Source organism: Miscanthus floridulus, chromosome 7, assembly GCF_019320115.1.
Source record: "Miscanthus floridulus cultivar M001 chromosome 7, ASM1932011v1, whole genome shotgun sequence".
NCBI classification, from domain to species: Eukaryota; Viridiplantae; Streptophyta; class Magnoliopsida; order Poales; family Poaceae; genus Miscanthus; species Miscanthus floridulus.
In genome coordinates this window covers 82,822,688-82,836,896 of record NC_089586.1, presented here as the reverse complement: position 1 = coordinate 82,836,896, position 14,209 = coordinate 82,822,688, and the positions used below count along the sequence as shown (strand labels likewise).

The following is a 14,209-nucleotide window of genomic DNA, read 5'->3' as shown; positions in this document are numbered from 1 at the left end:
TGAGGAAGGACACCACCTCGTCGGGCTGAGGCTGCGGTAACTCCTCCCCCTCAGGAACCCTCTAGTGTGCCACCTCCTACGGTGGTAGAAACTCCTTCTTGACGAAGGCCTCCAGCACCGACTTCCTCATGGTGGACGACCTCCAATCCGACATTTTGCTCTGGGGTCGCAAGAGGATTGGTGAGTTCTTCTCTTCCCCTTCGCTCTCTCCCCTTTCTTTCCTAGAAACCTCTGTGGCTCTCAGGAATGCTCACGGCAAGAAGGAAGAGGGAAGGCGGCGACAGACGAGGAACAGGCAAAAGAACAGGGCAAAAAAACCATCTCCCTTCTCCTACTTAAGGAAAAGGAAATAGCAGTCAGGGAAGGGCGCGCCGATCGGGGAAGATGGAACGGTGGAGCGAGGAGTTCTCTCTCTATCTCTCTTTCCCATTTAATGCAGATAAGACACGCCCTGACCGATGAGACGTGCCCTATGCAACGGAACGGCTCCTGATCAGAAGGGACGTGGCCTGGCCATGGCCCACCACTATCGCACGACCAACCACTACCGCATGATAGGCACAGGAACCGAAGCACCACCACACACAGGTGGCTCCCCACTTCCCCAGGCCAGACCTAGAGGAACCCAAAGCAAAATCTTCCGCCGAAAGAAATCATCCAACCCCTTGAGTCGATTGAATCACTTAGGATAGACACCGAATGATAGGTAAGGAAGCGAAGGGGCGCCCCATGTAGGTCATGCTGACTCCATCACGAACGACGAGCATGGGTCCCGATCGAACATTTTCAACTAAAGCTCTTCAAACCCCATCACTTAGGTCATCAAGGTGAGCACGTGTTCATTAATACAAAAACTATTCACACAAGGACTCACCCACGATTGACGAGCGCAGGTCCCGGTCGAACATTTCCAACTGAAGCTCTTCGAATCCCATCACTCAAGCCATCAAGGTGAGCACTACCAACCCCCTCTATTTCCTTACAATCATTTCATACATCCATACACGCATTCATTCCATACGCCCAAACCTCCTGGACGATTCGGGCCCTGAATCGCCCGGGGGCTCGGGAACTAAGCATCACACGTGCAGCGAAATGCATCGCAACGTTCCATGTTGCATCACGAAGCGATGGTTGCCTCATTCGACATGAGCAACCAACAAAGCCAGGGGAGAAAAACATAGATGTGCCCCATGCGGCCCTTGCCCGGTCAGGCAGACCGGGTCATCTTAACCTTCTTGTTCGATCCTAAACCTCTCGCCAAGCCCACAGAATCTCCATCAAGATGAGGCCATTAGGCCACCCGGGTCGCTCTCCAGAACGACCCAGGCATCTATCGGGTTGCAGGTAAAGGAGTAGTGGAATATCACAAGAGGGCTATGCTAACCCTATCACGAACGACGGACCCAGATTCCACTCGATCATACTCGTTAGCGAACTCACCGAGCGACGTCGTTCGAGCCCGAGCGAACGGGACAGGCGACAAGACTCAGCCCCTCTGGTTGTGAGGAACCAAGGATGGGGTAACACACACAACTCACACCGACCCCTACTAAGACCTAATAGGGCTTAGGGGCTCAAGACAAACACCAGGGATTGTGACCCCAAACTCGCTAGGATCCACGACTCTGACTCGCCCAGTCCCACGGCACGCACCGACACCAGGATCCGCGAGCATCGCCTCATCCGATCTGTAAACTAACCAACTAACTACACTTTTGACTGCGCTCCAAAAAACCAGGGACTGTGACTCTAAACTTGCGTTGACTCCGAACTCACATCATCCGGCTATGCTTCCGACTATGCTCCAAAAAACCTAGGTTTACGATCCCGATCTCGCCCCATGACTCTAACTCGCTCGATCCCACGGCATGTATCGACGCTAGCATTAGTGAGCTCTGTCTCATCCAAGACTGACTCCCTCGCTCGATCCCACAGCGTGCATCGATGCTAGGATCAGTGAGCACTGTCTCGTCCAAAACACGACTCTGACTCGCTAGATCCCACGGCGTGCATCAACGCCAGCATCAATGAGCTTAGTCTCATCCAAGGCTGACTCCCTCACTCGATCCCACAGCATGCATCGACGCTAGCATCAGTGAGCTCTGTCTCGTCCAAGACTGACTCCCTCACTTGATCCCACGGCGTACATCGACGCTAGGATCAGTGAGCATTGTCTCATCCAAAACATGATTCTAACTCGCTCGATCCCATGATGTGCATCGACATCAGCATCAGTGAGCTCTATCTCATCCAAGACTATCTCCCTCGCTTGATCCCATGGCACGCATCGATGCTAGGATCAGTGAGCACTGTCTCGTCCAAAACATGACTCCGACTCGCTTGATCCCATAGCGTGCATCGATGCCAGCATCAATGAGCTCTGACTGTCCAAGACTAACTCCCTTGCTCGATCCCACGGTGCGCATCAACACCAGGGTTAGTGAGCTCTATCTCGTCCAAAACTAACTACCTCACCTGATCCCACGGCGCGCATCGACGCCAGGATCAGTGAGCTCTGTCTTGTCTAAAACTAACTGCTTCACCCTATCCCACGGCACGCATCGACGCCAGGATCAGTGAAGCTCTATCTTGTCCAAAACCCTTGACTGACTCCCTCGCTCGATCCACAGCGTGCACCGATGCTAGGATCCACAAGCTCCCTCTCGCCCAATCTCTCAAAACAACTAAAAACCGCCTCGGCTGCACAACAACGCCTTAGTCAACAAAACTCCCCCACTGACAACATAGAAAACCTCCAAACGGTTCTACTCGAACCATCTGGGGGCTCGGGGGCTACACCTATGGGTGCGCTCGCGTGCACCCACCGGCAAGACAAAAATCCTCTAGACAATTCTACCCGAATCACCTGGGGGCTCAGGGGCTCCTATCGGGTTCATAAACCCGGGGTCTCTCGGGGACCGGCTTCCACGCCAAGGCTCGGCCTAAGAGTCTAAAATGATAGGCTAGAAGGGTGGCCCAATCATCGACCAGAAGGTCTAGCCGAAGAGGAACAACGCCCTCTCGTCGGCTGCTTTGACCCACCTCTCCGACCGAAGCGTTCGCTTCGACTCCAGCCACCTCCGGATGGCCTCTCCGATCGAAAGGCCTGGCCTAAAACACTACTTCTGACTCTGACCCTGCGTCTCCGACCGGAGATCGCAGGAACCCTGCTCACCGCTCTTCTCCGACCGGCGCACTCATAGCCGATAGGAGCTATCCGACCGAGGACGCCCGCTCGGTAGGAACCAGAAGATGTGCGGAGAAAGGCAAGGCAAGGCTCACAAGTCAAAACCACTATACTAGAGACCATACCCTGCGCGGAATAGTACTCTGCAGCCACCCTGACACAAACAGTATTATAGGCGCCGACATCTCCCTCTATAGTATTGTAGGGCCCGCTAAAACTCCCACACGGTAAGGCCCCCCACGTACCTCTAGGCATCGATAGCGGTATGGGTGCCAGGATTTACCATACTAGGTGAACATAGCGAGACTCCTCACATGCCTCTAGACATCAAACAGTATTTATAGGTATCGATGTCCACCATCCCTAAACAGTGTTGTAGGCGCCTACCATTATCTTATACCCACCAGTGTGGGCAACAAGGCTCAGCAGGTGTGGGCAACAAGGCTCGGTAGCATACATACCCTCACCCTCTTACTTGTAAAGCCATCCCCTTTATCTATAAAAGGGGACGTGCCCCCTCCAAAAAAGGGGAGAGCCCTTCTTGAAGATAACCAGCATCGATCGAGTTCATCAGCTCACAACCATAGAACCGCCAGGTTCGTATCCCAAGCACACGCTTGAACACTTAGCTCATAGCGTAGCTCCTATCACTCTTGGCCCTTCTGACCGGAGCCAACTAGACCTCTTGTACACCCCATCTTTCTCCTTCTCATTTGTAACCCCACTGCAAACTTCGAGCACCTAGGCTCAGGAATAAAGTCACTAACCAACCCAAACTGGACATAGAGCACGTTGCCTGAACTAGTATAAATTATGTGTCATTAAGTGCTAGGCCACATTCGATCACAACGTATGACAAAACTACAAATATTCACTAGTTGGTCACTTTCTGCACCGACAGATAGCCATTGGGCACCAATGGCTGAACATTTGAAAAGGGACACATGGTGGTCTGGCTGTGACCGAACACGTCCGGTGCACACGACCTACATGTCCGGTTGTCCTATAGTCAGCCCAATAATTGAGCCAACGACTCTATTGTTTAGGGTGTCTATAAATATCATTTGGCCGACTTTAGCTCACTCTCTTGGCCATTTGCATTGATATAGCAACCTTGTGAGCTTAGCCAAAGCCCTCCCACTCATCTCCATCATTGATTCAACATCTTTGTGAGATTAGGAGAGAATCCAAGTGCACTGCTTGAGTGATTGCATTTAGAGACACTTGGTGTTCGTGTTTTGCTGCGGGATTCACTTGTTACTCTTGGTGGTTGCCACCACCTAGACGACTTGGAGCAACGAGGATCATCGAGCGAAGGTCGGTGATTGTCTCTGGCTCCGATCGCGGTGATTGTGAGGGGTCTTGTGCCTTCCTCGGTAGAGCGCCGAAAGGTAACTCTAGTAGAGTGCTCGTGTCATTGAGTTACCTCACTTGTGGGTATGTTCTTATGGTGTCTAATTGTGTAGACGAGGTTCGTACAACACCTCTTAGCCATCGAACCACCAAGTATTGGTCGACACAATGAGGACTAGCGTGCCGGTAAGCACGTGAACATCAGGAAAAAAAATTGGTTGTCTCTTGCCCAGTGGTATTCTCCTAGTGATTGATTTAGTATTCATCTTGTGTTTGGTTCACTCCTCTACACGACGGTATAATCACCATACTTACTCATTTATATACCCACAAACTAGTTGTAGTAAGCTCTTTAGTGTAGCTAGCTTAAGTTCATCTAGTGGAGCTCTTTAGTGTAGAAAGTGTGAGAGCTCTTAGTGAGTAATGACTTAGTAAATTATGTGTCTAGTGATTATAATAACTAGAATTATTGGATAGGTGGCTTGCAACCCTTGTAGAGCTAGAGCAAGTTTGTATTTCGCTATTTGTCATACTAATCAAATTGCTCTAGTTGGTTTATAAATTTTTAAATAGACTATTCACCCCCTCTAGTCATATTAGGACCTTTCACCGTTGGATCCAACAATGATCTTTAGGCTATGATAGTTGTTTTTGTCACCGGCCCTTAACGACCTATGGTGGATCAACGATCAACAATCTTCGTAACTATTTGGTGTCCCAACCACCAACATCCTTTCATCAGCATTAATTCTATCTGGAGAAGTTGAAGAGGCCTACCTAATGCTCTATATATTCTTCACACCATATGCACTCTGAAACCACCCATGTTCTTTTTTCACCCCCTTCTTCTAACTTCAACCATATCGGACGGTACTTCAAGCTACCTATCAACAACTCCTCCACCGATGAGGACAAAGTCTAGCAATGGTGGCCCTCTAGCAACGAGGCTCCAACGCCGATAGTTCACCTAATCAGAGTCCTCCCTATGACTCTGAGGAGGAGTGATTTTTCGACAGCGGCTATGATGCCGGAGAGGACAACGATGGCGACTACGATGAGGAGGAGGAGGAGGGGGAGGAGGACAATGACAAGATGAGGAGGAAGACGACGGGGAGGAGGACGAGAGCCTCCATCCAAGTGGCGGAGGAAGGATGATCCTATCTCTAACAGCGAGGATCATCCTTAAATTTAGTTTAGTTTAATTAGTTAGAATCATATTTATCATAGTTTTTCAACTACAAAGGATGAAACCACTTTAAAACTCACTTGAAATTGGAAAATAAGAATTTAAATGGTTTTGATAATTGAGAAGATCTGATTCGAAAGTTAGAGAAGGAAAATCTTGAGAGAGGTACCATAGATTTTTTTTATTAGGCCAGTCTCAATGTAGAGTTTTACGGTACAATTACTAAGATTGTCACGTCAGTCTTTTGTTGGTAACTGTGACAGCGGGATTCATATAAATGAAACTCTATGAAACTCTCTTTATAATTAATTTATCAAATGAACTAATTTGACAATATTTTATAGCAATAAATGAGAGTGAAATTAATTTGAAGCTACTCCTTCCGTTCTAAATTATCAGACCTTTTGACATTTCTACATACATAAGTTTTGGTATGTATTTAGATATATACTCTCTCCGTCCAAAGAAGAATGCAATTCTCATATTTCAAGAAGTCAAACAGTTTGAACTTTGACTAAATTTATATGAAAAAGTATAAATATTTATGATACAAAATAAGTATAATTAGATTAGTTATATAATATATTTTTATAATAAATTTACTTAGAGACATAAACACTAATATTACTTCCTCCGTCTCAGGATAGAAGGCACAACTCCCTTTGGCACAAAGACCAATAAGTAAATTAACTCCTACACATTAAAGACGTTTTGGTTCTCCATCCAATTTACTGTGATGCCGCATGCGTGCATGCAGAAACGGTCTAGCCAATTAGCTTTCAGCATTTATGCATGCATGCTGCACAAATACATTCTCGAGAGAGCCTAGAAGTTAGATTTGGTCCTGCATTAGTTGTTGCATGTGGGAGCTAAAGTGCAGGCACCTTGTATCATGGGACTAAGAAAAAAAAATAGTTACGCCTTATATCCTGGGACGAAGAGAGTATTTACTATAAACTTGGTCAAACTTGAACTAGTTTAATCGACACGGATCCTATAATTGCATTCTTTCATGTACGGGTGAAGTATAAAATGGGAAAGCAGTGTATGTAGTCTCAAAAAGATAAAATATGTCGTAATTCGGAGGGCCATTGAAACTGACATTAGCCGTTAAGCCATAGTGCCAGGAGAGAAAAGCCCATAAAGCCTAAGGTTATCTCCAACGACAATACTTAAAATACAAGACTTATTTGTCATTTGGGTAGTGTTACAAGCAAAATGTTCGATACATATTTGGCATCTTCTTCAACAACAAGACATAAAAAAAATTCTTTCTGCAAATAGGTTTATAGGAAAGAGGATATCTATATTTAGGTTATGTCTCTTAGGTAACTCAAAATAGGTATCATATTCGGTTGGATGCTGATTTTAGGTCTCTTCCTTTCGTTTTGGGTTTGGGTGGTTCCTTGGAGACAGTCTAACTAAGGCTGCGTTTAGTTCGTGAAATGAAAATTTTTGGATGTTACATCGGTTGTTTCGGGGATGTCGGAAGGGGTTTTCGGATACTAATAAAAAAATTAATTACATAGCTCGCCTGAAAACTGCGAGACGAATTTATTAAACCTAATTAATTCGTCATTAGCGCATTATAGTTACTGTAGCACTTATGGCTAATTATGGACTAATTAGTCTTAAAACATTCGTCTTGTGATTTCCAACCAAACTGTGTAATTAGTTTTTTTTTTCTATATTTAATAGATCATGCGCAAGATTTGAAACTTTGGGGTGAAAATTTTTAGAAAAAGTCATACATGGTCTACTTCACCCCTCAACTATGAAAACGTCTGTTTTACTCCCTAAACTTTCTAAAATCGTCTATTTTACCCTCCGGGCGGTTTTTGACAGCGGTTTTGCTACAGTAACGGTGGGTTTGCTACAGTAACGGTGGTTTGAATTTTTTTTATTTTCGGTGAATCTTTGAAAAATCACAGTAAATCATAGAAAAATCATAAAATAAAAAATCTAATTTTGTTGGACTCCATATGAGTAGATCTATATAGTGAATATATAATACGGTATGCTTTAGTATAATTTTTTACTGTAGCATTAGATTAATTGAAAAATCTAATTTTGTCTGTAATTAATTGAAATAATTCATAGCTGCAGCTTATATGGTCCAATTGTGGTGAAATTTTTATGCTACGCTAATTATTGTATGCTTGAACTATAGTAAAAATTTCGTATTCATTGGACTATGTATAACTTAGTTATAGATAAATTCTAATTAATTACAGACAAAATTGGATTTTCCAATTAATCTAAAGCTATAAAAAAATTTGTACTAAAGCATACCGTATTATATATTCACTGTGTAGATCTACTCATGTGGAGTTCAATAAAATTAGATTTTTTATTTTATGTTTTTTTTATGATTTACTATGATTTTTTAAAAATTCACCGAAAATAAATAAAAAAAGAAAATTAAAAACGCGACACTGTAGCTCCCCAATTGCTGTATCAGACCCGTTGTTACTGTAGCAAACCGCCGCTAAAAACCGTCTAGGGTAAAATAGACGGTTTTAGAAAGTTCAGGGTGTAAAATAGACAGTTTCATAATTGAGAGTGAAGTAGACCAAGTATAAAAGATGGGGGTTAAGTAGACTTTTCCCAAATTTTTTTGAACACCTAAAAGAAAATAGGGCCCGGCAATAATGTTCGAGCGAGGTGTTCGTGCAGTCGTGCTGCTCCTGCTGCTGCTGGAAGGGATTTTTTTTATCTTTCCTCTCCTATCGCCGGGATCCCTCGACTATTCATCGCCGGCGCAGGCGCGCAGCGCGGTCTCTTCCCTTCGCTGCAGCAGGGGTAAAGGGGACACGAACGGAGCAGAACGCCATGGACACGATGCGGGGCGCGCTGGAGCGGGCCAAGATGCTGGTGGGCATGGAGGTCGACGAGGAGTCGGCGCTGCCGCCGCCCGAGGAGCAGTCCTTCTTTGACGACATCAATCGCCACTGCACCCTCAACACCACCCAGGCAAGCACGGATCCCTCAGCCCACCCTTTGTCTCCGCGCAGATCTGGCGGCGGATCTCGCTTTGCGGCTCTTTTCCTGCTCCGGTATCGGCACCGGAACTTCGGAGCAAGTCTCGGTAGAATCGCTCGGCTCGAGCAATGCGGTCCCGCTGTCTAACCATGTCTTGCTGACCTCTTGTGTGCAGAGGCTTTATGGTTTCGCGATATGCTTAGCTGCCGGACTGACGTGCACCTTCTTGGTGAGTTCACCTGCCCCGCTGCTAGTCTTTGTCGGGATAACAACATTATCTGTGATTAGTCCTAACTGACAACACAAGAAGCATTCTGAGGATTGTTAATAGGTTAGGCAACTAATTCAAGCTGTAACATTGTCCACCCCTTAGATGTTTTTTTTGGAAGAGTAGATCATTAATATAATCTGTGCATATGCTAAATCCATAATTGAAGCAGTATTGCTGTCCCTAAGTTCCTTTTATTTAGAAAAACAACTTTTAAAGTCTTCTCATATGACAATGTTTTAAGTTGATTGTTGAAGTAGTTTAGTAGTTTAATTTTGAGGCAGCATTCTGCCACTAGCAGCCCTCATTCTTTATCACAGGATATATTCATTGTAATAATCCAGCATAGTATGAAGAACACAGGAAAAACAAAATGCAATTTCTGTTCTTCCTGTGGTTGCACTTGTGCCCATTATTTATACCTACAGTCTTTTGCAATTCCCTTTTATTTTTCCAATTTCAAACACTTATGGATTATTTGATATTTTCATGTTTATTATTGCAGTCAATGCTTGTCTTCTTCAATCCAGTGAAATTTGGGGTAACATTCACCCTTGGCAATTTGATGGCCCTTGGAAGGTCTGTTTTACTAGCTGCCAAAGATCTGTTTAATTTATATATCTTCACCCTTTGTTAGAATCTATTTTTTTCTGCTTTAGATTTTGGTTTTGCAGTAAAATTGAATAGATGCACGAACTGTTAGGACTAAAATCATAAAATGAATGAGTAGTATGTTCTTCACTAACCTCATGAATGCAGCACTTATTTATTTTTCTTTTGGGTAGCAGCTGACCATGATTGGTAATTGTGTGAATTTATCCATAGAGCCCCCCACCCCACCCCACCCACCCACACACACAAATAGAGCTAACTGACCTGGGGCCTGACCATTTTTGCATTTAGCTCCCCCAATCAAAATTAATTCTTAGTGACAATTGTGACTTTGATTGGGAGGTTAAACACATAATGGTTAGGTTTCAGGTAAGTTTGCAACGCATTATGAAGGGGGTAGCCCATCTTTATAATCACTGTCATTAAGGATCGTGGTGATAACTGTTTCACAACCACCTCCAAATCAATCTGGAGAGTGCCCTGTTGGTCTGAAGGATGATTCATGCCACCAGGGACTTCCACAGACTGTGATCAAGCCTCTATAGTTTACACCGACTAGAAGGGGATGATATCGCCGAAGTTTAGGTAATCTAGATTTCGCACTGATCAGTCACTACTTTCATGATACAACTAAGAATCCTTAGTTTAGTTTAATTTCTAAAATTTGAAACTAAACTACTCTTAAGAAGTGTGGGATTATCAGCTAAGTTGCACGGATACGGATACGTGTATCGGTATCGGAAGGATACGGATACGCGGATACGGCAATTTTCCAAAAAACCCGACACGCGGATACGTTTACTATTTAAAAATAAAATAAAAATAAGAATAATGTGGACCACAGAAACAGCAGCATCCGCTCAGGTCCAGCCCAGCGACGGCCCACCAAAGTCCACGTAAAGAGCAGACTTCACTTCAGCCAGCCCCCAGCGGCACCACGCCACCACTCGTGACTTCAGCCAGCCCCAAATCCCCAATCCGCTCTCAGGTCCTAACCCTAGGCCAGCCTCGGAGCGCAGCGCGAGCAGCTTCAGGCGGCGGCAGCGGCGCGCGGTGCCAGGCGAGTGGAGGTAGCGGCGCGCGGCTTCCGGCGAATCGGCAGTCGAGGCCGACGGCAGCGGCTCGCTGGGCCAGGCGAATCGGCGGCAGTGCGATAAGCAGCTCGGAGCCGAGAGCGGCGCGGCGGTACCTGTGAGGCGAATCGGAGAGCTCGGAGCTCGGAGCCGAGAGCGCCGAACGGGGATGTCGCGGATGCGGGCAGCGGAGCGTGCGGCATCTGCGACCCTGTCGATTTGTTCCTCACTTCCTCTTCCTTTTTCTGCTCTCCCTGTCGATTCGTTCTTCTCTAGGGCGTCGAGGGCAGAGGAAGGGTTGTTTACTGGGCTGGGCCGTATCCACAAGGCTGATACGTATCAGCCCACGTATCCATAATTCGCGAAAATAAAAAAAAAATCGGATACTCCGAGGATACGTATCCTAGGCGTATCGGACACGTATCCGTATCCGATACGTATCTGATACGCGATACGCGGCTTCCTGGACGTATCCGTGTAACATAGATTATCAGTGACCCAATTTTATATCAAAGAACCTGCTCACGTATCATTAGGTCTTCCTCTACGGCTCTACTAAATCATTTGTTGTATTGGGCACTGGAAATATCAGCATGTTAGTTTAATAACTAATGCTGAACTGTTCACTATTACACCTGGATGGATGCTAAATTAGTACATCCCCTCACCCTTAGTATCTGTATCAAGAAGGTCCCAATCTGTTTTTCTGATGGACTGGAAACTTCTTGAACTATCTTGTAACAAAAAGTTGCCATGCTAGATGCTTGTGTAACTTCAGCACAGTACAGCAGTGTATATTGTCTTATAAGCTGTGATGTGGGGGCGCCAATATGAACGGCGCCCCAGGGCTAGGGATGTGGCTAGAAGGGCCAGAGCGGCATCCAAGGAGACCCCAGCTGAAATCAGTAGCAATTAAGTATTATGGGGAAGGGATTAGAGTAATGAGAGAATGATTAATGGGGAGAGAAATGAGGAGACCAGAGCTGGGCGCCTGTGGCTGGGCTGCTCTATATATAGACTGTGTAATCAGCTTATGAGGATGAATCAAGAAACAAGTTATCTCCTAATCTACCTTTGCTGCTCTTAATCTCACCCCCTTCATCTTAATCTCATCCCCTTCAACATAGGGCGTCCAGGGGATAAACCCCACGCCATTACCAACCCAAGCTACCAGCTTCCTAGTCGAGGGCCTGCTACCTTGAGCACCGACGCCCTTGACATAAGCACTTGTTTATCCTGTGTGATGGGGGCAGGCTAACTTTCTCTATTATTTATTTATCTCTCAAATGCTTTTGTCCTGTCAACTAATACCGGGATCATTTGTTTGGCAGTACAGCATTTCTCATAGGCCCCAAAAGACAGTTTGATATGATGCTTGATTCTGTGCGAATATATGCCACTGCGATATACATTGCAAGCATCATAATTGCTCTATTCTGTGCTCTCTATGTAAGTAAATAATCTAAGCTCTAGCGTAAAAGGTGTATTTTATAAATTATATGTCAATACAAATTGTACAATCAATGTTTTTCTGCACCAAATAGGTTCACAGCAAGCTGTTGACTCTACTGGCCATCATTTTGGAATTTGGTGCCCTTGTTTGGTAAGTTTAATTATCTTTGAGTAATTGAATTTAAGCATATTCCCTGGCAGCTATATTTCTTCTCGTTGATTCTATTTGTCTTTTTTTTTTTTTGCGGGGTAATTCTATTTGTCTTGCCACCTTAAGAATAATTGACCAACATTCGTAGCCAGATACCATCCCATGAGATATCACTGTGTATTTATATCCATGATATACTGAGCAAATGAAATTTGAAAGAATTGTTTGACATGTCTCTAGGGAGTAGGAATAAAAGTGAAAAAAATGGAAAATCCCATTTACCAGGGTTGATTTTTTGTAAGGTTCTGCATCTTAGGGTAATATGGAAATGGTAACAGAAAATATGAAAACAAAAATATGGAAAAGAAAACAACTTTAGGTCTTTTCAATCGTTTCCGAGTTTCCCATATTCCTCCAATAATTACTAATGTAAATTCCCTTTTTTCCCCCACCCTTACCCACAAGCCTAAGAGGGTAAAAGGCCTAGCCCAGCCAAACCCAACAAGTCCTCGACTGAAAGCTCCTTCACTTAAGTACTCCCTTGCGTTGCTGTAATATGTATATCTGATGACTTGTGAATATCAACCATCCATTCATTCCTTAGTCGTTCTTATGTATGGTGTTGTGCGGTTTTGTGTTTTGGCTAAGAATTATCAATTCTCCACCAATATTGATTTGTTTTCAATCATATAATTCCATTTTCGATTTTCCTGCAACACCAATGTCATATTATTTTCTGACAATACATTTTTTCGAGGAAAATATGAAACTGAAAATGATTTACTCCTATTTCGATCATTTGCAACCATTTCCATAATTCCATCCCTTCATGTCACAGAGGGTACTAACATGTCGAAGTGTCGGTTCACAATGCCTGGGGACTGATTGACAAATCTGAAATTTCAATTTGTTGGTTCCTGCAGGTACAGTCTTAGCTACATACCTTTCGCAAGGTCAATTGTATCAAAGGTGATGACATCGTGCTTCGACACTGATTTCTAGATCAACCATCATTGCCTATGTCTTTTCATTGCGGGGCGAGTAGATATTGGTAATCTAGTGACAGATGAAGAGGAAGGCCCGTTTGGCACGGCTCGCAGCGGCTCCGGCTTATCTGATAAAAATACTGTAGCAACACTGTAGTAAAAACGGGCCGAAGTGACCTTACCCCTCCAACAGGCTCTTGTAATCATTGTGAATGGAGCTGTGCATTTTATGCTAGACCTGAAGATTGTGCTGATATGTCCTGTTCTCTTGATGCATGTAAACGTGCAATCCACGCTTCAATTTGTTTTGGCTTACCCCACCTGTGAGGAGTGCCCAGCGCATGCATAGAACAACATTGTTCTGTCTTTTGCTGAATATTGCTGTAAATTCCATGGAACTACACCGGTAGTATGATATGCTTGATCTGCAGAATGCCGTTGATATTGTGCCTCTTTCGCCCCATGATTCAGTCTTTGGTTCCCTTTTCAGTTTCACAACTTTACAAGGTGGCGCATAGCTACGTAGACCACGCTCGACACATTAACACATTCCTGCGCGTTATTTTCACATGGTTTAAAGGAATATTAGTAACACAACCGAATTAATTCACAACTGATAAGTGGCAGACTGAGAGTCTGTCACTGCCGAATTTTTTATTTTTTTGCTAGTTTTTTGAAAAAAATTCACAAATATGTCCTGAAGAAAGATTTCAAAATCTGGATCCTTATCTCGACGTCATCGTTGCTGACGTCGAGCTTACAGCGCTCGCAGTGCTGCGGCAGAAGAGGACATGGGGGTGTGTGGCCAAGCGCGCATGCACATTTGGCAGCGCGCATGCAGAAGAGGACATGGGGGTGTGTGGCCAAGCTTTGTCCAGTTATAGTAATAGGCCATGAATGCTGCCTGCCAGACGCTACGCTCGCGCGCGCCTGCCTTGCAGTTGAACGCAGCCCCA

At 44.8% G+C, this 14,209-nt stretch overlaps 1 protein-coding gene across 1 annotated transcript; it reads left to right on the top strand.

The window, feature by feature from the left end:
- Positions 1-8,385: 8,385 nt before the first annotated feature.
- On the top strand, positions 8,386-13,695 carry LOC136463603 (uncharacterized). Its single transcript, XM_066462588.1, has 6 exons — positions 8,386-8,702; positions 8,887-8,940; positions 9,485-9,558; positions 11,996-12,113; positions 12,209-12,267; positions 13,191-13,695. The coding sequence occupies exons 1-6, from the start codon at positions 8,562-8,564 to the stop codon at positions 13,267-13,269; spliced, it is 525 nt and encodes a 174-aa protein (XP_066318685.1). The 5' UTR covers positions 8,386-8,561; the 3' UTR covers positions 13,270-13,695.
- The last annotated feature ends 514 nt before the right edge of the window (positions 13,696-14,209 follow it).